This window comes from Chionomys nivalis, chromosome 1, assembly GCF_950005125.1.
Source record: "Chionomys nivalis chromosome 1, mChiNiv1.1, whole genome shotgun sequence".
Taxonomy (NCBI): domain Eukaryota; kingdom Metazoa; phylum Chordata; class Mammalia; order Rodentia; family Cricetidae; genus Chionomys; species Chionomys nivalis.
The window spans coordinates 96,952,126-96,971,508 of NC_080086.1; the positions used below are offsets into that span (position 1 = coordinate 96,952,126).

Consider the following 19,383-nt stretch of genomic DNA (forward strand, 5'->3'; position numbering starts at 1 on the left):
CTCTGACATTTATTATTAATATATACTATTAATTCTTTTTGTTTGTTTGTTTTTGTTTTTCAAGACAGGGTTTTTCCATGTAACAGCAGTGGCTGTCCTGGAACTAGCTCTGTAGACCAAGCTGACCTCAAACTCACAGAGATCCGCCTGCCTCTGCCTCACGAGTGCTGGGGTTAAAGGTATACACCACCACCACCCTGCTATAACTTTATTTTTAAAAAAGGTAGAATTATATAAAAATACTGTTTTGTAACACTTCCACTAACACTATGCCAGGATTTTTTTTATGTCACTAGCACATCTCCCCCCGCCCTTTTCTGAGACAGGGTTTCACTGAATTTGCTATGTGAACTAGGCTGACCTGGAGCTCACAGAGATTCTTCTGCCCATATCCACTGTGCTGGGATTAAAGGTGTGCACCATCTGCTCTAAGACATACATACCTTTATATGACTGCTTAGCATTGGATTACACTGACTTAGCAATAACACTTCTTGTGGAAACCTACCAGTGTTTTGAGAGAAATGGCATGAAGCTTGGTTTTGTTGGCTGTAATATACCAAATGCCGAGGTAGAGACTGCCTAGTCTTCTTCCCCCTGAACTGCTGCAGGAAAAATGATAATTGGCAAGAATCCCCAGTTGGAAATCATAACTGGGGAACATTTAAACATTCCTCGACAACAAGCATTTGGTTTGCTAATTTTTTGTAGTTATTACTATTGCAAGAAAGAATTTCTTGTGTTTCACCCCTCTCCTTGCACACCCAGAGGTGTCCTGAGGATTAATACTGAAACTAGACGTTCTGGGACAAAGCAATGCATTTCACACATAATTTTCTGTTACATTAGTAAGAAATACACATTGTGAAGAGAATAAGCCAGTTGGCAATGCTTTAGTTAAAATTAATTACTGAATTTGCATGTGGATGTGTGTGCTGTGGTGTATGAGTAGAATGCAAAGGTCAACTGTAGAAGTCAGTTCTTTTCTCCCCCCATGTGGGTTCTGGGATTCAAACTCCAGTTTGAACCTTATCCATTGAGCCATCTTGCTGGGCCACAATGCCTTTAAAAATTGTTTATTAATTTACTTTTTATTGATAATCAGCTTTATAATCTCCATCACTTCAAAATCTTTATTTACAGGGTTGGAGGGATGGCTAGTGACTACTCACACTACTCTTGAAAAGCATTGAGTTTCCTTTCAACCAAACATGTCAGATAGCTCACTGGTGTCTGTACCTCCAGCTTCAGGAAGATTCAATGCCTACACTCATAAATGCACATACTCTCTACCTCATACACACAAATCATTAAAAAAAATGTAACACACACACATTTATGGTGAAAACTTTCAAAATGTTTTCTAGCTTATTTATATGTATAACAACGATATTTTTAATTAGTAAGCATTTTATTCAGCAATAACCATTTGCCAGACATCATGGAAGGATTTTATACATAGTATCTCAATCTCACTCTTCAGAAATGAACTGTACAAATACCAAGAAAGGAAGTACCTTTGTGTTCATTGTGAAATTCCTGTAAACAGTCTGGGCTCCATAAAGGAAAGCATCGCCGTCATTGGTGAGGCAGCCATGCACATGGCCACTGGCATTAAGGTAAGCGCACATGGCCTCAGCTTCCCCGGCAGCCTGGACCCAGGGGATTCCCAGGCACTCTAGCATCTCAAGGCACTGAAACAAAGAGGAGGTACACGACATCCAATTTTCCACTACTAAATTATTTCTACATTAAAAGTATTAGTAGTTATCTTTAGGACATTTAAAAATTGTGTTATTCAAGAAACACTTGGAAATTTGGACACTGAGTAATTTGATAGCATTAAGAATGGGCTGCTAACCTTTCACGTGAGATAATTAAAATACCTATTTGGTTATGCCTATTTAATTTTTAAAGTGTCATCTTGCAGAAAGCAACACTGAAATATTGAGAATTCTGAAGCATTATGCTTGGGATTTACACAGTATGTTCTAAGAGGGAGTGAAAACATTCCATCTTGCAGCAATGCTTAAAATGCTCAGATCAGGAAATAACTCTAAGGATTCAGAAAGCCCCTGACCTGACTACTGACACTAGGCCCCTCCCTTCCCTAGTATATCTAAGCTGCAGGGACTATTGAGAAACCTTGTTAGATCAGTCAGGCTACTAGAGAGAGAGAGAGAGAGAGAGAGAGAGAGAGAGAGAGAGAGAGAGAGAGAGAGAGAGAGAGAGAGAGAGAGCGAGCGAGCAAGAGAGAGCAAGAGAGAGAGACATAGAGCTGGGCTGCCTAGAAGAGACAGTTTAGCCAAGTTACCTGGAAAAAGAAGACCCTGCTGAACCGCCTCAGATACTCAGAGAAACTCAGCCACCTGGAACAGACTCCCCAACTCCCTGAACTGTAGCAGGCTGTGCAGTGCACTCCAGGTTTTGAGCTTTTACAAGCTATGGCCTATGTGGGATGGACTTTTGGTGATGCAGCTGTTCCCGCTACTCTAAGTGACCTCATACCCGTATTCCTGTAAGTATCCTCAGTAACATTCATTTTTCACCAAGTTGGATTCTGGTGGTATCCTTAGTCTGGCATCAGTCCCCTACCTGGTGGCATTTCCCAAGGGATAGTGTCAGGAAACAGTATGAAGACTCTCACAAGGATAAGTTGTTGCTTTTTCCTAGGAAATCAGACACCTGTGCAAAGTGATTTTATCCTTTCATGACGCATAAACAATCCAGTCTGAGTTTTCTTTGGGTTATGACTTTGATCTTGCTGAGCAGCCTGTGGTATAGCCACATGAACTATAGTAGCTCACTTTCCTTGCCATTTATGGTTCTTTCTGAACTGAGGAACGCTGAATATAGAGAAAAGAGGCTATGCAATGTACTTTCTACAGTGACAGAATTAACATCTGTTGCTCATGATGTTTAATTTTTTTGTATGACACATAACACAAAAAGCTGCCAGACGAGCCGGGCGGTGGTGGCGCACACCTTTAATCCCAGCACTTGGGAGGCAGAGGCAGGTGGATCTCTGTGAATTCGAGACCAGCCTGGTCTACAAGAGCTGGTTCCAGGACAGGCTCCAAAACCACAGAGAAACCCTGTCTCGAAAAACCAAAACCAAAACCAAAACCAAAACAAAACAAAAAAACAAACAAACAAAAAAAGCTGCCAGACGTAACCCAAGGCCAACAGTCTCAAGACTGGCGCAGTGACTCTGGGGAAACATTTTGCAACAAACATGTCTTCTCTTGAGGGATTACCTTTCCACACTAAGCAAAGTAATTTCCGCTTTGTGTGCCATTTATATTCATAACTCCTTTCAAAGCAGTCGCACACAGGTTATGATATGGCTGGTTGTGATTTTCCTCTACTTATTCTATAGGATCGGTTTGGTGTTAAAGGATGATTAATTTGTATTTTTCAACCTACTGGGAGTGCAGAAATATGAAAATGGGTCATAGGTAAGCAATACTGAATATATACAAAATGCCTAAGGGCACCATAAGGATTGAAATACAACACTAGGAATGGAGCAATTCCCTGAAGGAGACATAGATAAAGATACAGCATATTCAGTGTTCTAAGGATGATTCACAGATACTTCTAGGAATAATTTTACAGCAAATTGTTAGACCCCAGCACAGGTGTTTACTTCAACTACTGTCATTAAGTATAACTACTCAGTAACTGGAAATTGTTTAAAACACTAAAATCAGAAAATCAAGAATCACATATAGATATTCACCTGTCTCCCAAGTACTGGGATTAACCATGATTGAATTATATTATATTCTTTCATGAACATCAAAATTGCTTTTACACCTGTGTTGGTAGGAAAGTGTTTCCAAGAACTTAAAAAAAATTCTTGAACGTCAATTTGTCAATTCTATTTTTGAATAATTTTATTTTAAATCTTCAATGGTAAGAAAAAAATTACACATGAAAAATTTCATAATTTCATAAACAATAGAGAATTTAAAATATAAAGGATATGTACTTATGAGAATAATTTATAGCCCCATACATAGTATATAAACACTTTAAGTTATAATTTTGAATAAAAAAAATCAACAATAGGGAACTATGTCTATGATGCATTAAGTGAAAGTCCAACAATAAAAATTATTTGAACACTCCAATAATTTCTTAAAAATATACCAGGAAGCTGGCTGTGAAGTAGTCTCTTCTAGAAATGGTGCCATAAACAAGATTAAAACATTGAAATATCAAAAGACATGCTAATTTAAGGAGGGAAATCTCATGGGGTCCCACACCTAGACAAAGAGCCACAGGCAGTTAATAACTGTTGAGAGAGGGAGAACTAGTTTTTTCCAGAGACAAGTTCTCTAACTGGCAATCGCATACAAAATAGTCACCCCTAAAACCACACACACACACACACACGAAAAAGAGGCTATCAGTTTGAGTAGGGTATATGGAAGGAGAGAGAGAAAGAGAGAGAGGACTTGGAGGGAAAAAGTGATGTAATTATATTTTAATTTGATGGGGAAGGGCCAGCGAGGATCATGATTTAGGACTGCTCTAAGCTACATAGCCAGTTCAAGGGCAGCCTGTTCTATATAGCAAGATCCTGTAACAAGAGAAATCCCCTAAATCCTGATGGGTAGCCTTCAAAGTGCCAGGAGGTGCTTTGAATACATCTGGGGGAAAAAAATCCACCTCAGTCTTCCTTAGACTGCATGCTACAATAACAACCTGCTAGACAAGAGGTACTCACTTGTACAACAGTATCGTGATCGTGACTGTTGAGACAATTGATTTCTGATGACTTTTTTTTTTCTTTTTTTCTTTTGGTTTATCGAGACAGGGTTTCTCTGTAGCTTTAGAGCCTGTCCTGGAACTAGCTCTTGTAGACCAAGCTGGCCTCAAACTCCCAGAGATCCGCCTGCCTCTGCCTCCCGAGTGCTGGGATTAAAGGCGTGCGCCACCACCGCCGGGCGATTTCTGATGACTCTGAGGCCCTTTATTAGAAGTTTCTGGTACTGTAGTCCTGGTAGAGGCTCATAGCTGGAGAAGTCATTGGCACAGAACCTACTACTGCTGCTTAGTTAAATGGACATATTATCAAACTGCCTCCCAAGTATTATGTCATACCCATAAACTTGTGGTGCCTTTAACCTTTATCAAAGAAGCAAACGACTTAGGCTCTCAAGCATTCTGAGCTGCTGGAGTTAGAAGAAAGGACAGTTAAGGTCCTGCCATGGATTATGGACTGCAGCATTTACTCAGCATTCATAAAAGTACTGCAGAGCATCACTATCCCCACTTCACCAAGAATCAAAATGTAAATAAGTTAGAAATCCTACCCAGTTATCTCCTAATTTCTAAATGCTGGTGCTAGAACTTGGTCTCAGGTCTGTTTCACTCTATCATAAAATCTCTGCTCCTGTGGTCACGATATAGTTAATAAGTTAAGTACATTTATAAAACGTATTCCTTAATTCAAATAAGAATTACTAGCTGAATCCAAATGCTCACCTCTCGTAAGACTGACTTAAAATGTGATCTCCCTGTTTTCTGAGAGTCTGTTTTTCCAGAAGGCCCATAGCGAGTCTGAATCCTCTTGCTCATGACATCAGCTTTCAGCTTTGGTGGCTCCCCTTCCATTACAAACACCAGTTTCACATTCATTTGGGTTAAATACGAGATACGAAAAAATAGGTTCCTGAAATATACAAATGATGTATTAATCATCATATGGATGACAAGTCCAAATAGCAGTATGAAAAAAGGTTTAAGGGCTAATACAAAAAATGTCAGATGCAATAACACATTTTAAACATTTATTTGTGTGTGTGGTGTGTGAGTGGTGTATTTGTGTAGGCACATGCATGCCGCTGTTCTTGCATGAACGTCAAAGGACAACTTGCAGGAAGTAGTTCTACTGTTCTACCACGCGGGTTCTAAGGATCACAGTCAGGTTGTCAGGATGGGTGGCGTGTGTATTTACCTCCTTAACTAGCTCAGTGGCCCATATTTTATTTATTAAGGTCTTGTTTTAAGGACAATGGACAAGTAGTTGACGGTTTTTAGCAAGGGCGATTTCTAACTATACAGACTGCCAGCTGGTTTGGAGGGCGGGGCTAAGAACAGGCGGTGGAAATGCCATCCCAGCAGCAGATTTGGGTAAGACATGAGGTTGGCACAGGCTGATGTGTCTCCGGACAGCAAGAGAAATTTGTGAACACATAGGTATTTTGGAAGCCGAATGGGCAAAAATTACTGATGGACTGGAGATAAAAGATAAAGGAGGGAGATAATGGCCTCTCAGCGCTGGGTTTTCAGTAAATGAAGCATGCTAGTGATGGTAGATACGTGAGCTGAAGCCTGGAGTAGGAGATATATATTTAAGTCTTTGGTATAAAATGGCAGATCAAGATAGGCTAACTCTATTTAAAAATCTCAAATATAAGACAAAAAAAAAAAAAGTTGAAACAAAGCCAGGACACCAAGACTGGCTACACAATCACGCATCTATATTCTTAGAACCTTTACCATACCTGAGGTGGGGCTTCACAACAGTGCCAACCATTTTCTTCACTGTCTGTGCCTCGCATACCCACAGACTCAAATCGACAGCAATGGTTTTCCCACTAAGATCCTGCAAGTGGATATGTTGCTTTATAGGCTCCAAAATTTGCCACAAGTCATTCACTCCCATCCTGGTGGTTATCTGCTGTTATCTGAAGTACACTTAGGCAAGGAACACGGAAGCAGGCAAATCGCTAAAGAAACAAAACAAAACAAAAACAACCCCCAATCCAAGGTTAGTTCATAGAAACTCTGGAGGAAAATAGGGAGGGAAGAAATGAAGTAGGAAATACTGGACAAAAACAGAGTTACATTTTTATAAAAGGTATTGTTTTTAATTGTATAGCCATATAAAGAGCTCATTGTGGAATAATGAAATTTAAAGCAGTGTATTTAAGTCACCTGTTGTTCTACCATCCAAAAGAATTAGTGGAATGATTCAGCCACACAACATGGCTGACACTTCCGGGTGCCAGGGCCACGCATGTGTAGACAAACCCTCAGGCAGAAGTGCCTAATGGTCCCGCCTGACCCACATGCAGCATGGGTGCAACATCTATGTATGATGCAGCTGCATGAACCCTTGCATGCATGCGTGAGCTCCGTCATTTGCATATGACCCAGACACACCATCCCCCTGTGCACATGCACTAGGCAGCCCTTAAAAGCTGGCCACACCATTTTCAGCTCTCTCTGCACACTGACCTTCACCAGGCCTGTCACCACCTCCCATAAACTCCTAAGCAGGCTTGTTGTGTGTTTTGTGTTCCCTTCTCACTCGCACCAGGTAATTTCATTGGTGCTATGAGACTCGGGAGGCTCTCCTGCCCCTCTCCCAGAGTTGGGATCCGAAACCGGGTATTTTTTCATAACAACCACATGTTCCATCTACCTGAGTGCGATTTCTACACACAATACCAGCTTAAATTGGTGAGCTTCCCCATTCTGGTCAGTTTAACTGTTTCTCTGAACCCAAGGAATTAATCATTGAGCTCCCGGCAATCTTTTGGTGTTCCTATATATGGGGGTAGGGGGACAGTCCCCAGCCACGATCTTCATGGCTATGCTTGAGCCCTTCACTGACATTCATCTCTGGATTGCTTCTCTTAGCTGAAATCATGATTGGACAACCAGGGGTCAGCCCTTCCACGACTGGGGGCCCAGGGTTCCTCAGATTTTTCTTTCTGACCAGTCATCAGTGGTCCCTGCTGTGGCCTCTCTGGCTTCTGAGTCACTCCGAACAAAACCAGTCAGGCTTTAACACCCCACCCTGTAGGTAGAGGATGCTAACCTACAAGCCCTGTAGTGTTCGCCACCATTTTTTTTTAAATTTATTTATTTATTATGTATACAACATTCTGTCTGTGTGTATGTCTGCAGGCCAGAAGAGGGCACCAGACCTCATTACAGATGGTTGTGAGCCACCATGTGGTTGCTGGGAATTGAACTCAGGACCTTTGGAAGAGCAGGCAATGCTCTTAACTTCTGAGCCATCTCTTCAGCCCGTTCGCCACCATTTTACACCCCACATATAAAGGGGAGACTTCCCCCTATAAGCCTTGTGGTGTTTTTTTTTTTTTTTTTTTGCAGGTTTTCATGGTTTCAGCTATGGGTAGGTAGCAAGCCATCCAAGACCATCAATCCAGCCTCCCCCTCGGATGCCTTTTAGAGGCCTTGAAACTCCAGGCCTTAATGCCCTACTTACAGATTCCCATACTTGTCCATCTTTGTTCAAAAAATGGCCTCCTTACAATTTAGATAACATTTTAAAGTGGCCGCCTAACGACACCTTTGATCTCGATATTCTATGGGAGCTTTCTAACTACTGTCAGCGCACAGGCAAATGGAAGGAGTTTCCTTATATCCAAGCCTTTTACTATCTAAGCTCTAAGTCCCAGTCTTACAACCTCACCTTTCATGATATCTATATGATCCTATCTAATAACCTACTTCCTGAAGAGCACAGGCGAGTTTGGGAGCAGGCCAGACTACATGCAGACGAGGCTCACCAAACACATGCAACACACTCCCGGGGGACAGAGGCAGTCCCCAAGCGGGGAACCACAATACCCCAGTTATAATGTTAGCTAGGGACCGGATTTGACTTGCCTTCTGGCAGGTCTCCGTAAGGCTGCCCTCAAGCCAGTAAACTATAATAAGCTCTCAGGGGTCATTCAAGATACAAAGGAAAATCCTGCATTTTCAGAATGCCTCATTAAAGCCATGTTACAATATACTAACTTAGATCCCAAAACCACAGAAGGCAGTTCCTCATGACTCATTTTTTTTCCCCTCAGTGCTACCCTAACATTAAAACTATACTTAGACATTTGGAGAAAGGCCCCTTGACCCCTCTGACAGAAGTCTTATGGCTTTTAAGGTGTTCCATGAGTGGAATGACAAAGCCCTTAATCATCGCTGTCATGTGCTAGCCAGGGCCCTCTGACCACCCAATCCGTGTTGTTTGTGCTGCTCCCTTGCCCCCCTGGGCTCGAGAACCACCAGGTCTGTGTTCCAAATGTCGTAGAGCTGGTCACTGGGCCTGAGCATGCCCTAATCCTCATCTTGGTCCGGTGAGACCATTTTTGTTGCTAAACAGCATTCCCCCATCGTTATCCAATTACAAGATCCCAAGATCAAATATCATAGCTTCCCTTTTCCCACTCACCAGGCCAGGGACTCCTAACCTCTGAGCCATCTGTCCAGGAACTGACTGGCAACTTGATTTTACTCATATGCTCATAGTCAGACGAGTTAAATATCTCCTGGCTTTGGTGGACACCGTGTCTGGGTGGATTGAAGCATTTCCCACCACTAACAAGAGGGCTCAGATAGTTTCCGACGTTCTTCTCCAAAAAATTTTACCCTTGGTTTGGAATTCCAACCTCTCCTTATTGAGATAATGGCCCAGAATTTACCTCCCAGAGCCCTCAAACTTTATCTAAGGCTCTTAACATTCCCTAGCATTTTCATATCCCATACCATCCTTAGTCTTCAGGGAATGCAGAACAAACTAAACGTTCCATAAAAATGTTCTTGTTAAGATGAATCAGGAGTTTCACCTAGACTGGGTAAAACTTTCGCCTCTGGCCCTTCTTAGGCTTGTGACTCTACCAAAAGCCCCCTTTCCATCTCGCCCTTTGAACTCATGTATGGGTGGCTGGTTTCACCTAAAACCTCTCCCCTTCCTGATCACCTGCTTACTCCACTGTTATCCCATCTTTTTCTGACTACTAATTACCTCAACCATGTGCTAATTCATGCCAACTGCTGATTAAAATAGGAGATCAAGTACTATTCTCTCCCCAGACCAATGCACCTCACCCCTTTCCCCTAAATATCAGGGCCCCTTTAAAGTAATTTTTTTTTTGAGACAGGGCTTTTTCTGTAGCTTTTGGAGCCTTTCCTGGAACTAGCTCTTGTAGACCAGACTTGTCTCGAGCTCACAGAGATCCGCCTGCCTCTGCCTCCCGAGTGCTGGGATTAAAGGCGTGCGCCACCACTGCCCGGCTAAGGTAATTCTTGTAACCCCCACAGCTGCCAAGCTTGAGAGACTCTTAATTGGATCTACTTGTCCCACCTTAAACTTTTTACTCTTCTAGCTCAAGATACTTCCTCCTACACAGTAACACAAACAGGGCCCTGCTCCCTTAAGTTCCAGAGGACACCAAGATCAGCCACTCTTTCTCCAGTTCCAGAAAAATAAGTGTCATCACCACAGTCATCTCTCTTGTGCCAAAAACTCCATATACTCTCCGCCTTCCTCCTATCTGCTTTACCAACTTCTCTATATCTCCAATGTCACACTTAAATTCCCAGTTAACCACTCAGCTGCTATTACAGGGACCATCATTAAACACAGAGCTGGAGGTACAAGGATTGCCAAAAGCTCAGGCGGCAAGAAACAATAATGAGTTTGGGGACATTCACAGTCCCAAACTCCAAAACCTCGCACAACAGACTTTAACATAACAGGTTTATCACTGAGTGCAGCAGTGTCTCCTGGATGTTTTTTAAAAAATGTTTTATTATTTATTATATGTACAGTGTTCTGCCTGCATGTACACCTGCAGGCCAGAAGAGGGTATCAGGTGTCATTACAGATGGTTGTGAGCCACCATGTGGTTGTTGGGAATTGAACTCAGGACCTTTGGAAGAGCAGTCAGTGCTCCTAACCTCTGAGCCATCTCTCCAGCCTTGTCTCCTGGATGTTAAGGTAATACCATGATGCTAAATGAGAACAAGTGCCTTAAGATTTACTTCAGGTAAAATACTGAGGGGTCTAATAATTCCCCCTTCTTTTCCTTCCTCTTCCCTACTGTCTTCCATTCCAACACTATAGCATTATAATTATAAGCTTTTAATATGTCTACAATTTCTTTCTTTTACTTTTTCTTTTTTTTTTTTGGTTTTTCGAGACAGGGTTTCTCTGTGGTTTTGGAGCCTGTCCTGGAGCTAGCTCTTGTAGACCAGGCTGGTCTTGAACTCACAGAGATCCGCCTGCCTCTGCCTCCCGAGTGCTGGGATTAAAGGAGTGCACCACCACCGCCCGGCTACAATTTATTTCTTTTCAAACATTTTTCCCCCACAAGCTTCAGGGAGCCAACTGGACCTATCTAAATGGACCAGACTCACCCAGAATACGTATCATTTAATTTTTCCCTTATTATCCTTATCTCAGGAATCCTTGGGAAATTCCCTCCTCTACCGCCCCCCCCCAAAAGCCCCCCTCTATCTTCCATCTTGGAACTCTCCTCCCTTAACAACCAGGATCTAAAATTTTTTCCAGACATAATTTTCTGCCTTTCCAGCATCTTGCAAGGTCCAAGCTGCCAGCCAGCCAGTTCCACAGAGCCCAGAAAAAACACAAAAGCAATCAGCCATCCCAGGATGTGATCAAGCATCTCAACTCTCCTATGCCCACAAAATCAGGAGGAAGCAGTCACGAGAGACCTTACAACACCCCATTCCCACCCATTAAAGACCCCAAACTCCCAAATTTTTAAAATAAACAAAAGGGTGGAATGTAATGATTCAGCTACACAATATGTCTGACACTTCTGGGTTCTAGGGCCATGCATGTGTGGACAAACCTTTAGTCAGAAGTACCTAATGGCCCTGGGAATCTTCAAGGATCCCGCGTGACCCAGGTGTAGTAAAGTTGCATCATCTATGTATGATGCAGCTGCATGAGGACTTGTGAGCATGCGTGAGCTCCACCATCTGCGTATGACACAGCCACACCATCCCCCTATGTGCACGCGCAAGGCAGCCCTTAAAAGCTGGAGGCCCATCTTCAGCTCTCTCTCTCTGCACACCGACCATCACCAGGCCTGTGCACCCACCAATAAACTCCTAAGCGGGTTTGTTGCATGTTTCGTGTTCCCTTCTCACAGGCATCAGGTAATTTCAATTAGTGTTTCCTTATATGGTGCAGGACAATTTAGGAACAAATCATCTTAAACTCTATTGTACCATCTGGGTATTTTGTTGGCTCTTCTTTATTAAACATACCCATTTTTCTTTCCTTTTGTTGGCAATTGATAAAGGTATTTGTTTGCAATGAAGATTAAATCTGTGTACATAAATTTAACACAGATTATTATCCTCTGAATAGTGGCCTTAATTCAGTCTAAAAGTCCAAAACATACAGCAAAAATATATTAAACCAAAAAACCATAACTTATATGCAGAAACCTTCTGAATAAAAATTACTGTCTTTTCTCCTAAAAGTATATTCTGAAAGTCTACTCTATCAAATTTGTGGACCCCAAAGAGGCCAAAGGTCAGAAAGTTTGAGTCTTGTTTCTTGTTCATCCAAGGTATTATACTTCTGTTTCAAACAAAGGTCCCACCGAGTTCTAAATCAGAGAGTTCTGCTCAAGTCTGTTGGCAACAGGTGTGGCTAATTGCCAGACCTCTGCTCCTGAAACAGGGAAGCAATTGGTTCTTACCTAAAACAAAAGTCTAAGGATCCAACTAAGTTCCAGTTCCCTCTATGGAAATAACTTGGGATTCCACCCAGGGAGTGGTTTGCCTACAGTGTTTGGTCTAGGGAGTAAGCATGAAGGATGAAGCCTGTGATTTTCAGTTGGCATGTTAATGCAATCTTTCCTCTTATTCCTACCTTTTGGGATCAGGGGTATATTAACCAGCTGGAAACACAAGCAAATTTTCAGTACTCACTGAAAAATTCCTTCCCGATACCATCCTATATGTTTCTGCGTTTTAATATTTTCATTTGTGTCTTCGTATTCTTTACTATATTTCTAAATCCCCACGCCTCCACTCTGGAGAAAGGTATTTTTGTCGAGGCTGGCCCCCAGGGCAAATTGCACACAGATGCAAAAGAAAACCATTGCTGAAAAGGCTAATGTTTAATATTTTTTGTTTACTGAATCTTGATTTTATAATGTGAGTCCTACAACGACTGCTAATGTTGTGCACTCACTTTTGTGGAGTGCATTAATAGACATGCTTATATTACTTTACAAAGAAAACCACACAGAGTGTACACAAAGTATTAAGTAGTTAATAGTAGGCTACTTTTATTCTACCGCAACAAATTCTGCTGCTTGTAACACTCTGGCAATAGGTTCAGTTCATGTGGAAAGTTGTGGTTAATTTTGAAAGAGCAGGGGCACATATATTTCCTAACACTTTATTATGAAGGTAAATGAGATTTGTAAAATGTTAGCCATGAGAACACATTAAAGTCAGATAAGAATTTGAGGTTGAAATTCTCTATATTTTTGCTTTTATATGTGACCTACGCTGGATACTTGAAAAGACTCATTTTAAAAGGAGGGATAAAAACAGTAAAGATGTCTTAAATAGCGACAAGGAAACATTTCGTAGCTACTTAACATTACATATTTACATATAATGTCTATATTTACATACATACGTGTAAATTAAATTCACGCCAGTTGGGGTGACAGTTTCCCACCAAAACAGGGCTCACAAAAATCCTAGTGCCAGGCCCTGTTGGTCAGGAAGTCCCCCAAACAAAATAGACTATTGCTGTCCTCCTTGGTGTCTCTTAGAAACTTACACTGAATTTCTACTAGAGCTTCTTGAACTTCCTATAAAGTCATCAAGCTTTCACTAGGTAAATAAACAAACAAAACACTACAAAGTATAGATAAGGATGACATTAAGGGATAATATTAAAAGAACAAATGTAGCTACAAGAATTAGAACTTTGACTTGCTAGCCTGGCCTCTAACATTACTAACCCCTATCTTTAGCTATATTCTCTGGACTAACTCAGCCTACTTACTAGCTTCCTGCTGGATGCATGATACCCCATCTTCCCTGTCTGTTTTTGAGACAGGGTCTGGAACTGTGCCCTCATCTCACCGCCCAAGTACAGAATAGCCTGTTTTTGTTTTTTGTTTTGTTTTGTTTTACCAAACTCTTTAATCCCATCACCTCTCCTGACAACTGTTTTAATCTTAATGTTTCCCAAGTTTGCTTGCTTACCTTTTGTTCCCAACAGGCAAATGAGTGGCACATTCTGTCTACAAGATGTATTTTTTTTTTAAATTTCCAAGACATAGTTTCTCTGTGTAACAGCCTCCTTTCTCTGGAGGGTAATGGGGTTGAAGCCAGGGCCTTTCACAAAGTATGTGCTCTACCACTGAGCCACAGCCCCAAAATGCATTCTTTTTTTAAAAAAAATATTTATTTATTATGTATACAATATTCTGTCTGTGTGTATGTCTGCAGGCCAGAAGAGGGCACCAGACCCCATTACAGATGGTTGTGAGCAACCATGTGGTTGCTGGGAATTGAACTCAGGACCTTTGGAAGAGCAGACAATGCTCTTAACCTCAGAGCCATCTCTCCAGCCTCCCCAAAATGCATTCTTAACCCCCATTTCTAACACTTCCCTAATTCTGCTGTATATAGCTATAAGATTCCCACCTCTTTTTTTATTTCTTCCCATTTGTGAACAGTTTTTCTCTCCATAACAGACTGAGCAATCATGTTTTTTTAAAAAAGAAATCATTAAAATACCATTTCATCCACTTATGATGGCTATTTTATAAGAAAACATAAACATTGTTATCACAAAATCATGTATTTTAAGTGTAACATATACGCACAATAACACCTACAATATGTTTATATATACCACACACACACACACATTCTTGAAAGAGGGTCTCACTACATGACTCTAGCTGTTCTGAGCTCACTAGTAGACCAGGTTGGCCTTGAACTCACAGAATCTGCCTGCATTTGCTTCCAGAGTATTGGGATTAAAGGTGTGTACCACATCTATTTTCTTTAAAAATACTACTTTAGAATTTTCTCCAATTCTACAATCTAAGTCTAGAAACCCATGTTGTCTATGAAGAGCACCCATTATAGTATACTAAAAAATACATATAACCTGCTCTAAGACTGCAGTGAATCCAGAATCTATTTTAAGCCACCATGCACTGCATCCACTCACTCTCTCTCTGTACCATCATTTCTCTGGTGATATTGCATGACAATAGTTTAAAGACTCTAAAAGCTTGTGAAACTCCAAAAGGAGACCAAATGGAACCGTGCTTAAGATGTATTCCTGAACTGAAAGACAATACTGACAGTTCTTGATTTCGTTATACTCCATAACTGAAGGATTAGCACTAAGTAAAACCTAAAATACTACAAAAGTATATAAACTTGTGGGCCCCTAGTCAAACCTCTTATATTGTAATAACCACTGGTGTGGTCAACACAAATGTGTCTCCTAAATTTCTAATTTTAAAGAATTAGTTATGTAACAAGAAAGGAGCCAACAAAGTCAGAATGTATACCAAATAGTTTCAAAACTTATGAATAGCTTCAGTGGGTCTCATTTAGTGAAAAGAGCACTGAATTTGGAGTCCACACGCCTAGGATTTGGGTTTTGGATATACTAGTGATCAACCGCATAGCCTCAGGGAGACAGTGAGTCTGCCTAGAAAGACATCAAACCAGACAAATGACAGCTCCTATCAGCCTTTGACTCTCAAGATCAATTTCGGTAGCAGGAACATCCGGATTATGGCTTGATAGAAGCTAGGTTTGTACATTAAAAAAGGGCTGAAGAATCTTCTTCAAGTTAAAACAAAAACAGATCCTTTGAAGTAGCCATATGGTGCCCATAAATCCATTCATGTTCTCAAAGCTTCCTTAAGAGCTATTAAGTTTCTACTGGTTAATTATAAAACCTAACGAGGTGAGAAAAACACAGACCCTTGCTAATTCCACTAATGAATCAAATGTAAAGAACATAAAAAGAAGTCAATAGCTTGATTTATGCAAAACCACATTTTATTAAGGCAGATTTTCTGTTCTGTCAAAGTTTAAAGAAGAGACAGGAAATAGTTAAATTTCCTAATCCACATTTAGTCAACTGTATTTTTATATAGGGAAGACTGACAAACAGTATAAACTTGCATCGCGCAGGGTTGTAGCTGTATAGGATTTACCACATAACTTCACCATCGCGGGCTGTTTAAATTCCTTTCAGTTATCCTCTTATACACGAATTTAAAGTCTGAGACCCATATTTAATTTACCTATTTGTATTTATTAGGAATATGCCTAGGTGCTGGACTTACAATAATAATCAGGTTCCGGATTTAAATATCTTGGTAGGGTGAGGCTGTAAAGGGGAAAAAAAAACCCAGCATTTTAATAGGATAATAGTCCTGCCTGAGGCTGTGTTACACATTAGTTACACGAGGATTCGGTCCCACATTTTCGTCTACTTTGCCTATGTCAAACTTTTCACTAATCCATTCTAAAGGACGCAATGTATGATTATTTTTTTGAAGCGAATAGTGGTTTTCAACGAGGAAATTTACTTTATTACCGGAGACCTGAGGTTGTACACCGAGGTTGGGATGACAGTGAACGCCATATCCACACCCCAGACATCGGAGGGGAAGCTGAAACACAGCGAGGTTTCTTGGTTAGGTCGGCAAATGGAAAAAGTTCTGTAAAGACAGGATGGAAGGCTAACCTCGGGTCGAGCAGTCAATGGAGAAGACCCAAGAACCACTTTAACTGCTATCCATTTCAGGCGATGCCCACCCTAGGGGTGGAGCGGGTGGGAGGAGAGAGGGCCACACACACACACAACCCTGGCAGAAAACTGTTTCCCAACTGCAACCATAACGCCAAGCGGGGTGCGAGCGGGCATCGCGGAAGGTCACCCAGATGGCGTCGGGGGGTGTCCTCGGGGAAGGACTTACCTAGACAGCCCCTCCTCGAGGCCGCGGAAGGTACACTCCTGTCATTTACCAACTACCGCCGCCCTCAAGTTCCCGATGCCCTCAAACCGAAGATTAAACAAAAAAGAAAAAAAGAAAAAAAAAAAGAAAAGCCTAATGCGGCCTTCCCAAGCACTAAGCGTTGGGCTACAATTTCGAATCCAGCGCCCTGGCCATTAGTCCCGCCCCTTCCGGGAAACGGTCCGCTTCCTCCCAGACCCACCTCTTCCTCCCTCCCTCCCTCGCGGTTTCGCTTTTCCCTCGCTTCTTGCTGTCGACCCCACTGACGCATGCGTAGACCTGTTGCCAGGGCGCCCCGGAGATCTTCCCACCCGCCACCCCCCACGGTTTGGAGCCGCCGCCGAGGGGACAGTGCCTCTCCGCTTCCTTCTATCCCTCTCCGCCCTCCGCCTCCCGCCCGCAGAGCGCACTTCCGCTTCCCTCTCGCAAACCCGAGCGGCGCCAGAGGCCTGGAGCGCGCAGGCGCGGGCGGAGTCCGGGGGCGGGGAGGGGCGGGGCGCAGGCGCGGACCGTCCCGCGGCGGGCGCCTGGTTGCGGGGCTCCCGCCTGCTTTCGGGGCGGGTTCGCCCTGCTTTGGCGGGCGGACGAGCGGTGGCCGAGTTCGGACGCCTTTGGGGTGGCCTTCGCGTCGTGACACCCTCGCTGACTACCTTCCCCCGGGCGACCGCGACTTGTTGGAGGTAGAGTGAGGGCGCGCGTTTCTTCTGCCCCTTGTCCCGCAGCCCCCGTGCCTCGGCGGGCCGCCCTCGGCCCCTCCTGGGAAGCTGCGGGTGCCGAGGGGTCGGGCCTGCGTGCTGGCCGCGGGGACCTTTACGCTCCCAGTGGGGGACGGGGCTCTCCGCATCGGGAAAACTTGGCCGTGGGTGCCGGCCCGCCCTCGCGCGTCCCCAGGCGGCCCGGGCGTTGGCGGGCAGCCGCAGAGGTCGGGGCCGGGTCTGAGGCCGTCGTCGGAGCTGGGTACTCCATGCGCAGGCACCTGGGGTGGGGGGTGGGGGGCGGACACAGCTGGAAATGCCCCCGAAATCTGAATTTGCCGTTAAATCCGCTTTCCCCTGAACACCATTCGGATAACCAGGCGAGGGTACATCGTCGTGTTGGAAAGGTTTCTTGCCCTTCGTTACTGTGGAATTAGAGGGAAATCCCGATTGGCAACTCTAGAAAACAGGACTGGGAATAGAGGAAGGACTCTAGGAGAGTAGGACTCCTGGTTCCTAGAAAGAGCGGCTAATTGGCATTTAAAGCCCGAAGACAAAACTTGCTACAGTTTATAGTTAATGAGTAGACAGAAGACCACGCTTGCATTTTAAAAGCAAGCTGTTCTGAGCTGTCTATTCCAAGTTAGAAAAGTACGTATTTCCTGACTCTTAGAAGGAGACTGGAGTCGTTGAAAATGTATACTAGAATCTTCAGTGGCCAGCAGCTGGTTTTGGGGGAGGTGAGGGTGATGAGCTTTTAGGACTTCCCCTTTGGACTCAGCCAGTTAGTATGTGAAACTGATTCTTAATGTTGAAATCTACGTAGTGCTGCTGATGGCTTGCCTGAGCCCCACCAGCACATAAAACTCTGTGGTGGTGCAGGCCAGTAATCCTAACATCCAGCAGATGGGGGGTAGGAGCATCCGAAGGCCCTAAGCTACCTAGCCAGATTGAAGCCAGCTTGGGTTACACGAGGTCATGTCTCTAAGAAAAATTCGTTTTCTGGGCTGGGGTTGGTGGCTCAGGACTGTAATCTCAGTTCTTAGTAGGAGCTGAGTTAAGACAGAGAGGAATGTTTGGACTATGTAGTGAGTTTAGGATAACTCAGGCGGCAATGGAAGACTGTCCAAAATAAGAAATCATTTTCTTAGTGTGTGTAGTAAGTGTAGAGACCACTTACAATCGCTTGAAACACGAGGCAGGTAGTAAGACTTTTTGAAGAGTAATTCCATCTCTTTACCTCTCAGTTCCAAATCAGAGGATTCCTGAGAGATTAATGAAGTGTAAAGTGTTGAATATTGAGCTCAACAAGAAGCCGGTATAAAACAGCATGTTTAGTGTTAGCAAGTGTTAGTCCCCAAAGGTTTATTTTACTAAGTGCCAAACTAGAAGTTTAGTAAAAATTGCCTGAATTTTAATTGTTAGGACAATCAGTCAAGATGTAGTAGGCAGTCTAGGAGTATCGTTCAGTGATAGATTGCTACTTTAACATGTAGAGATCCTGGATCCAATCTTCAGTGACTCCCCCCACAAAGTAGTTGACTTTCAAGAAATAATAGATAACTAAAAAGTTTACTGTAATTGTATGTGCATTATATTTGAAATACTTTAAGAATTTTTATTATGTGTATGGGTGTTTTGCCTGCATATATGTCTGTGCACTACATACTTGCCTGGCACCCATCGAGGTGTTAGATCCCTAGGATTCAGGTTAGAGACAGAAATAGGCTTCCATGTAGGTGCTGGGAATCAGACTGAGTTTGCAGGAAGAACAGTCAGTGCTCTTAACCTGAGCCACCTTTCCAGCCCGTTTTACATACTTAAATGTCACACTAGTAAATTCCGCCACCTAATGGTCCAGT

At 42.9% G+C, this 19,383-nt stretch overlaps 2 protein-coding genes across 3 annotated transcripts in view; one reads left to right on the forward strand and one right to left on the reverse strand.

Annotated features, from left to right (window-relative positions):
• The window catches only part of Gen1 (GEN1 Holliday junction 5' flap endonuclease), a 33,677-nt gene extending 16,861 nt beyond the window's left edge, over positions 1–16,816 (reverse strand). Inside the window, exons 1-4 of the mRNA XM_057783010.1 lie at positions 16,788–16,816; positions 6,519–6,743; positions 5,497–5,683; positions 1,518–1,694 (exon numbers count right to left, since the gene is read on the reverse strand). Coding sequence (XP_057638993.1) covers positions 1,518–1,694; positions 5,497–5,683; positions 6,519–6,679 — 525 coding nt within the window. The 5' untranslated portion in view covers positions 6,680–6,743; positions 16,788–16,816. The remainder of the gene's footprint in view (positions 1–1,517; positions 1,695–5,496; positions 5,684–6,518; positions 6,744–16,787) is intronic.
• A 519-nt stretch (positions 16,817–17,335) lies between these two features.
• The window catches only part of Smc6 (structural maintenance of chromosomes 6), a 62,034-nt gene continuing 59,986 nt past the window's right edge, over positions 17,336–19,383 (forward strand). For both annotated transcript variants that reach the window (XM_057770667.1, XM_057770659.1), the window contains exon 1: positions 17,336–17,506. The gene's annotated coding sequence lies outside the window, so the exon portion shown is untranslated. The remainder of the gene's footprint in view (positions 17,507–19,383) is intronic.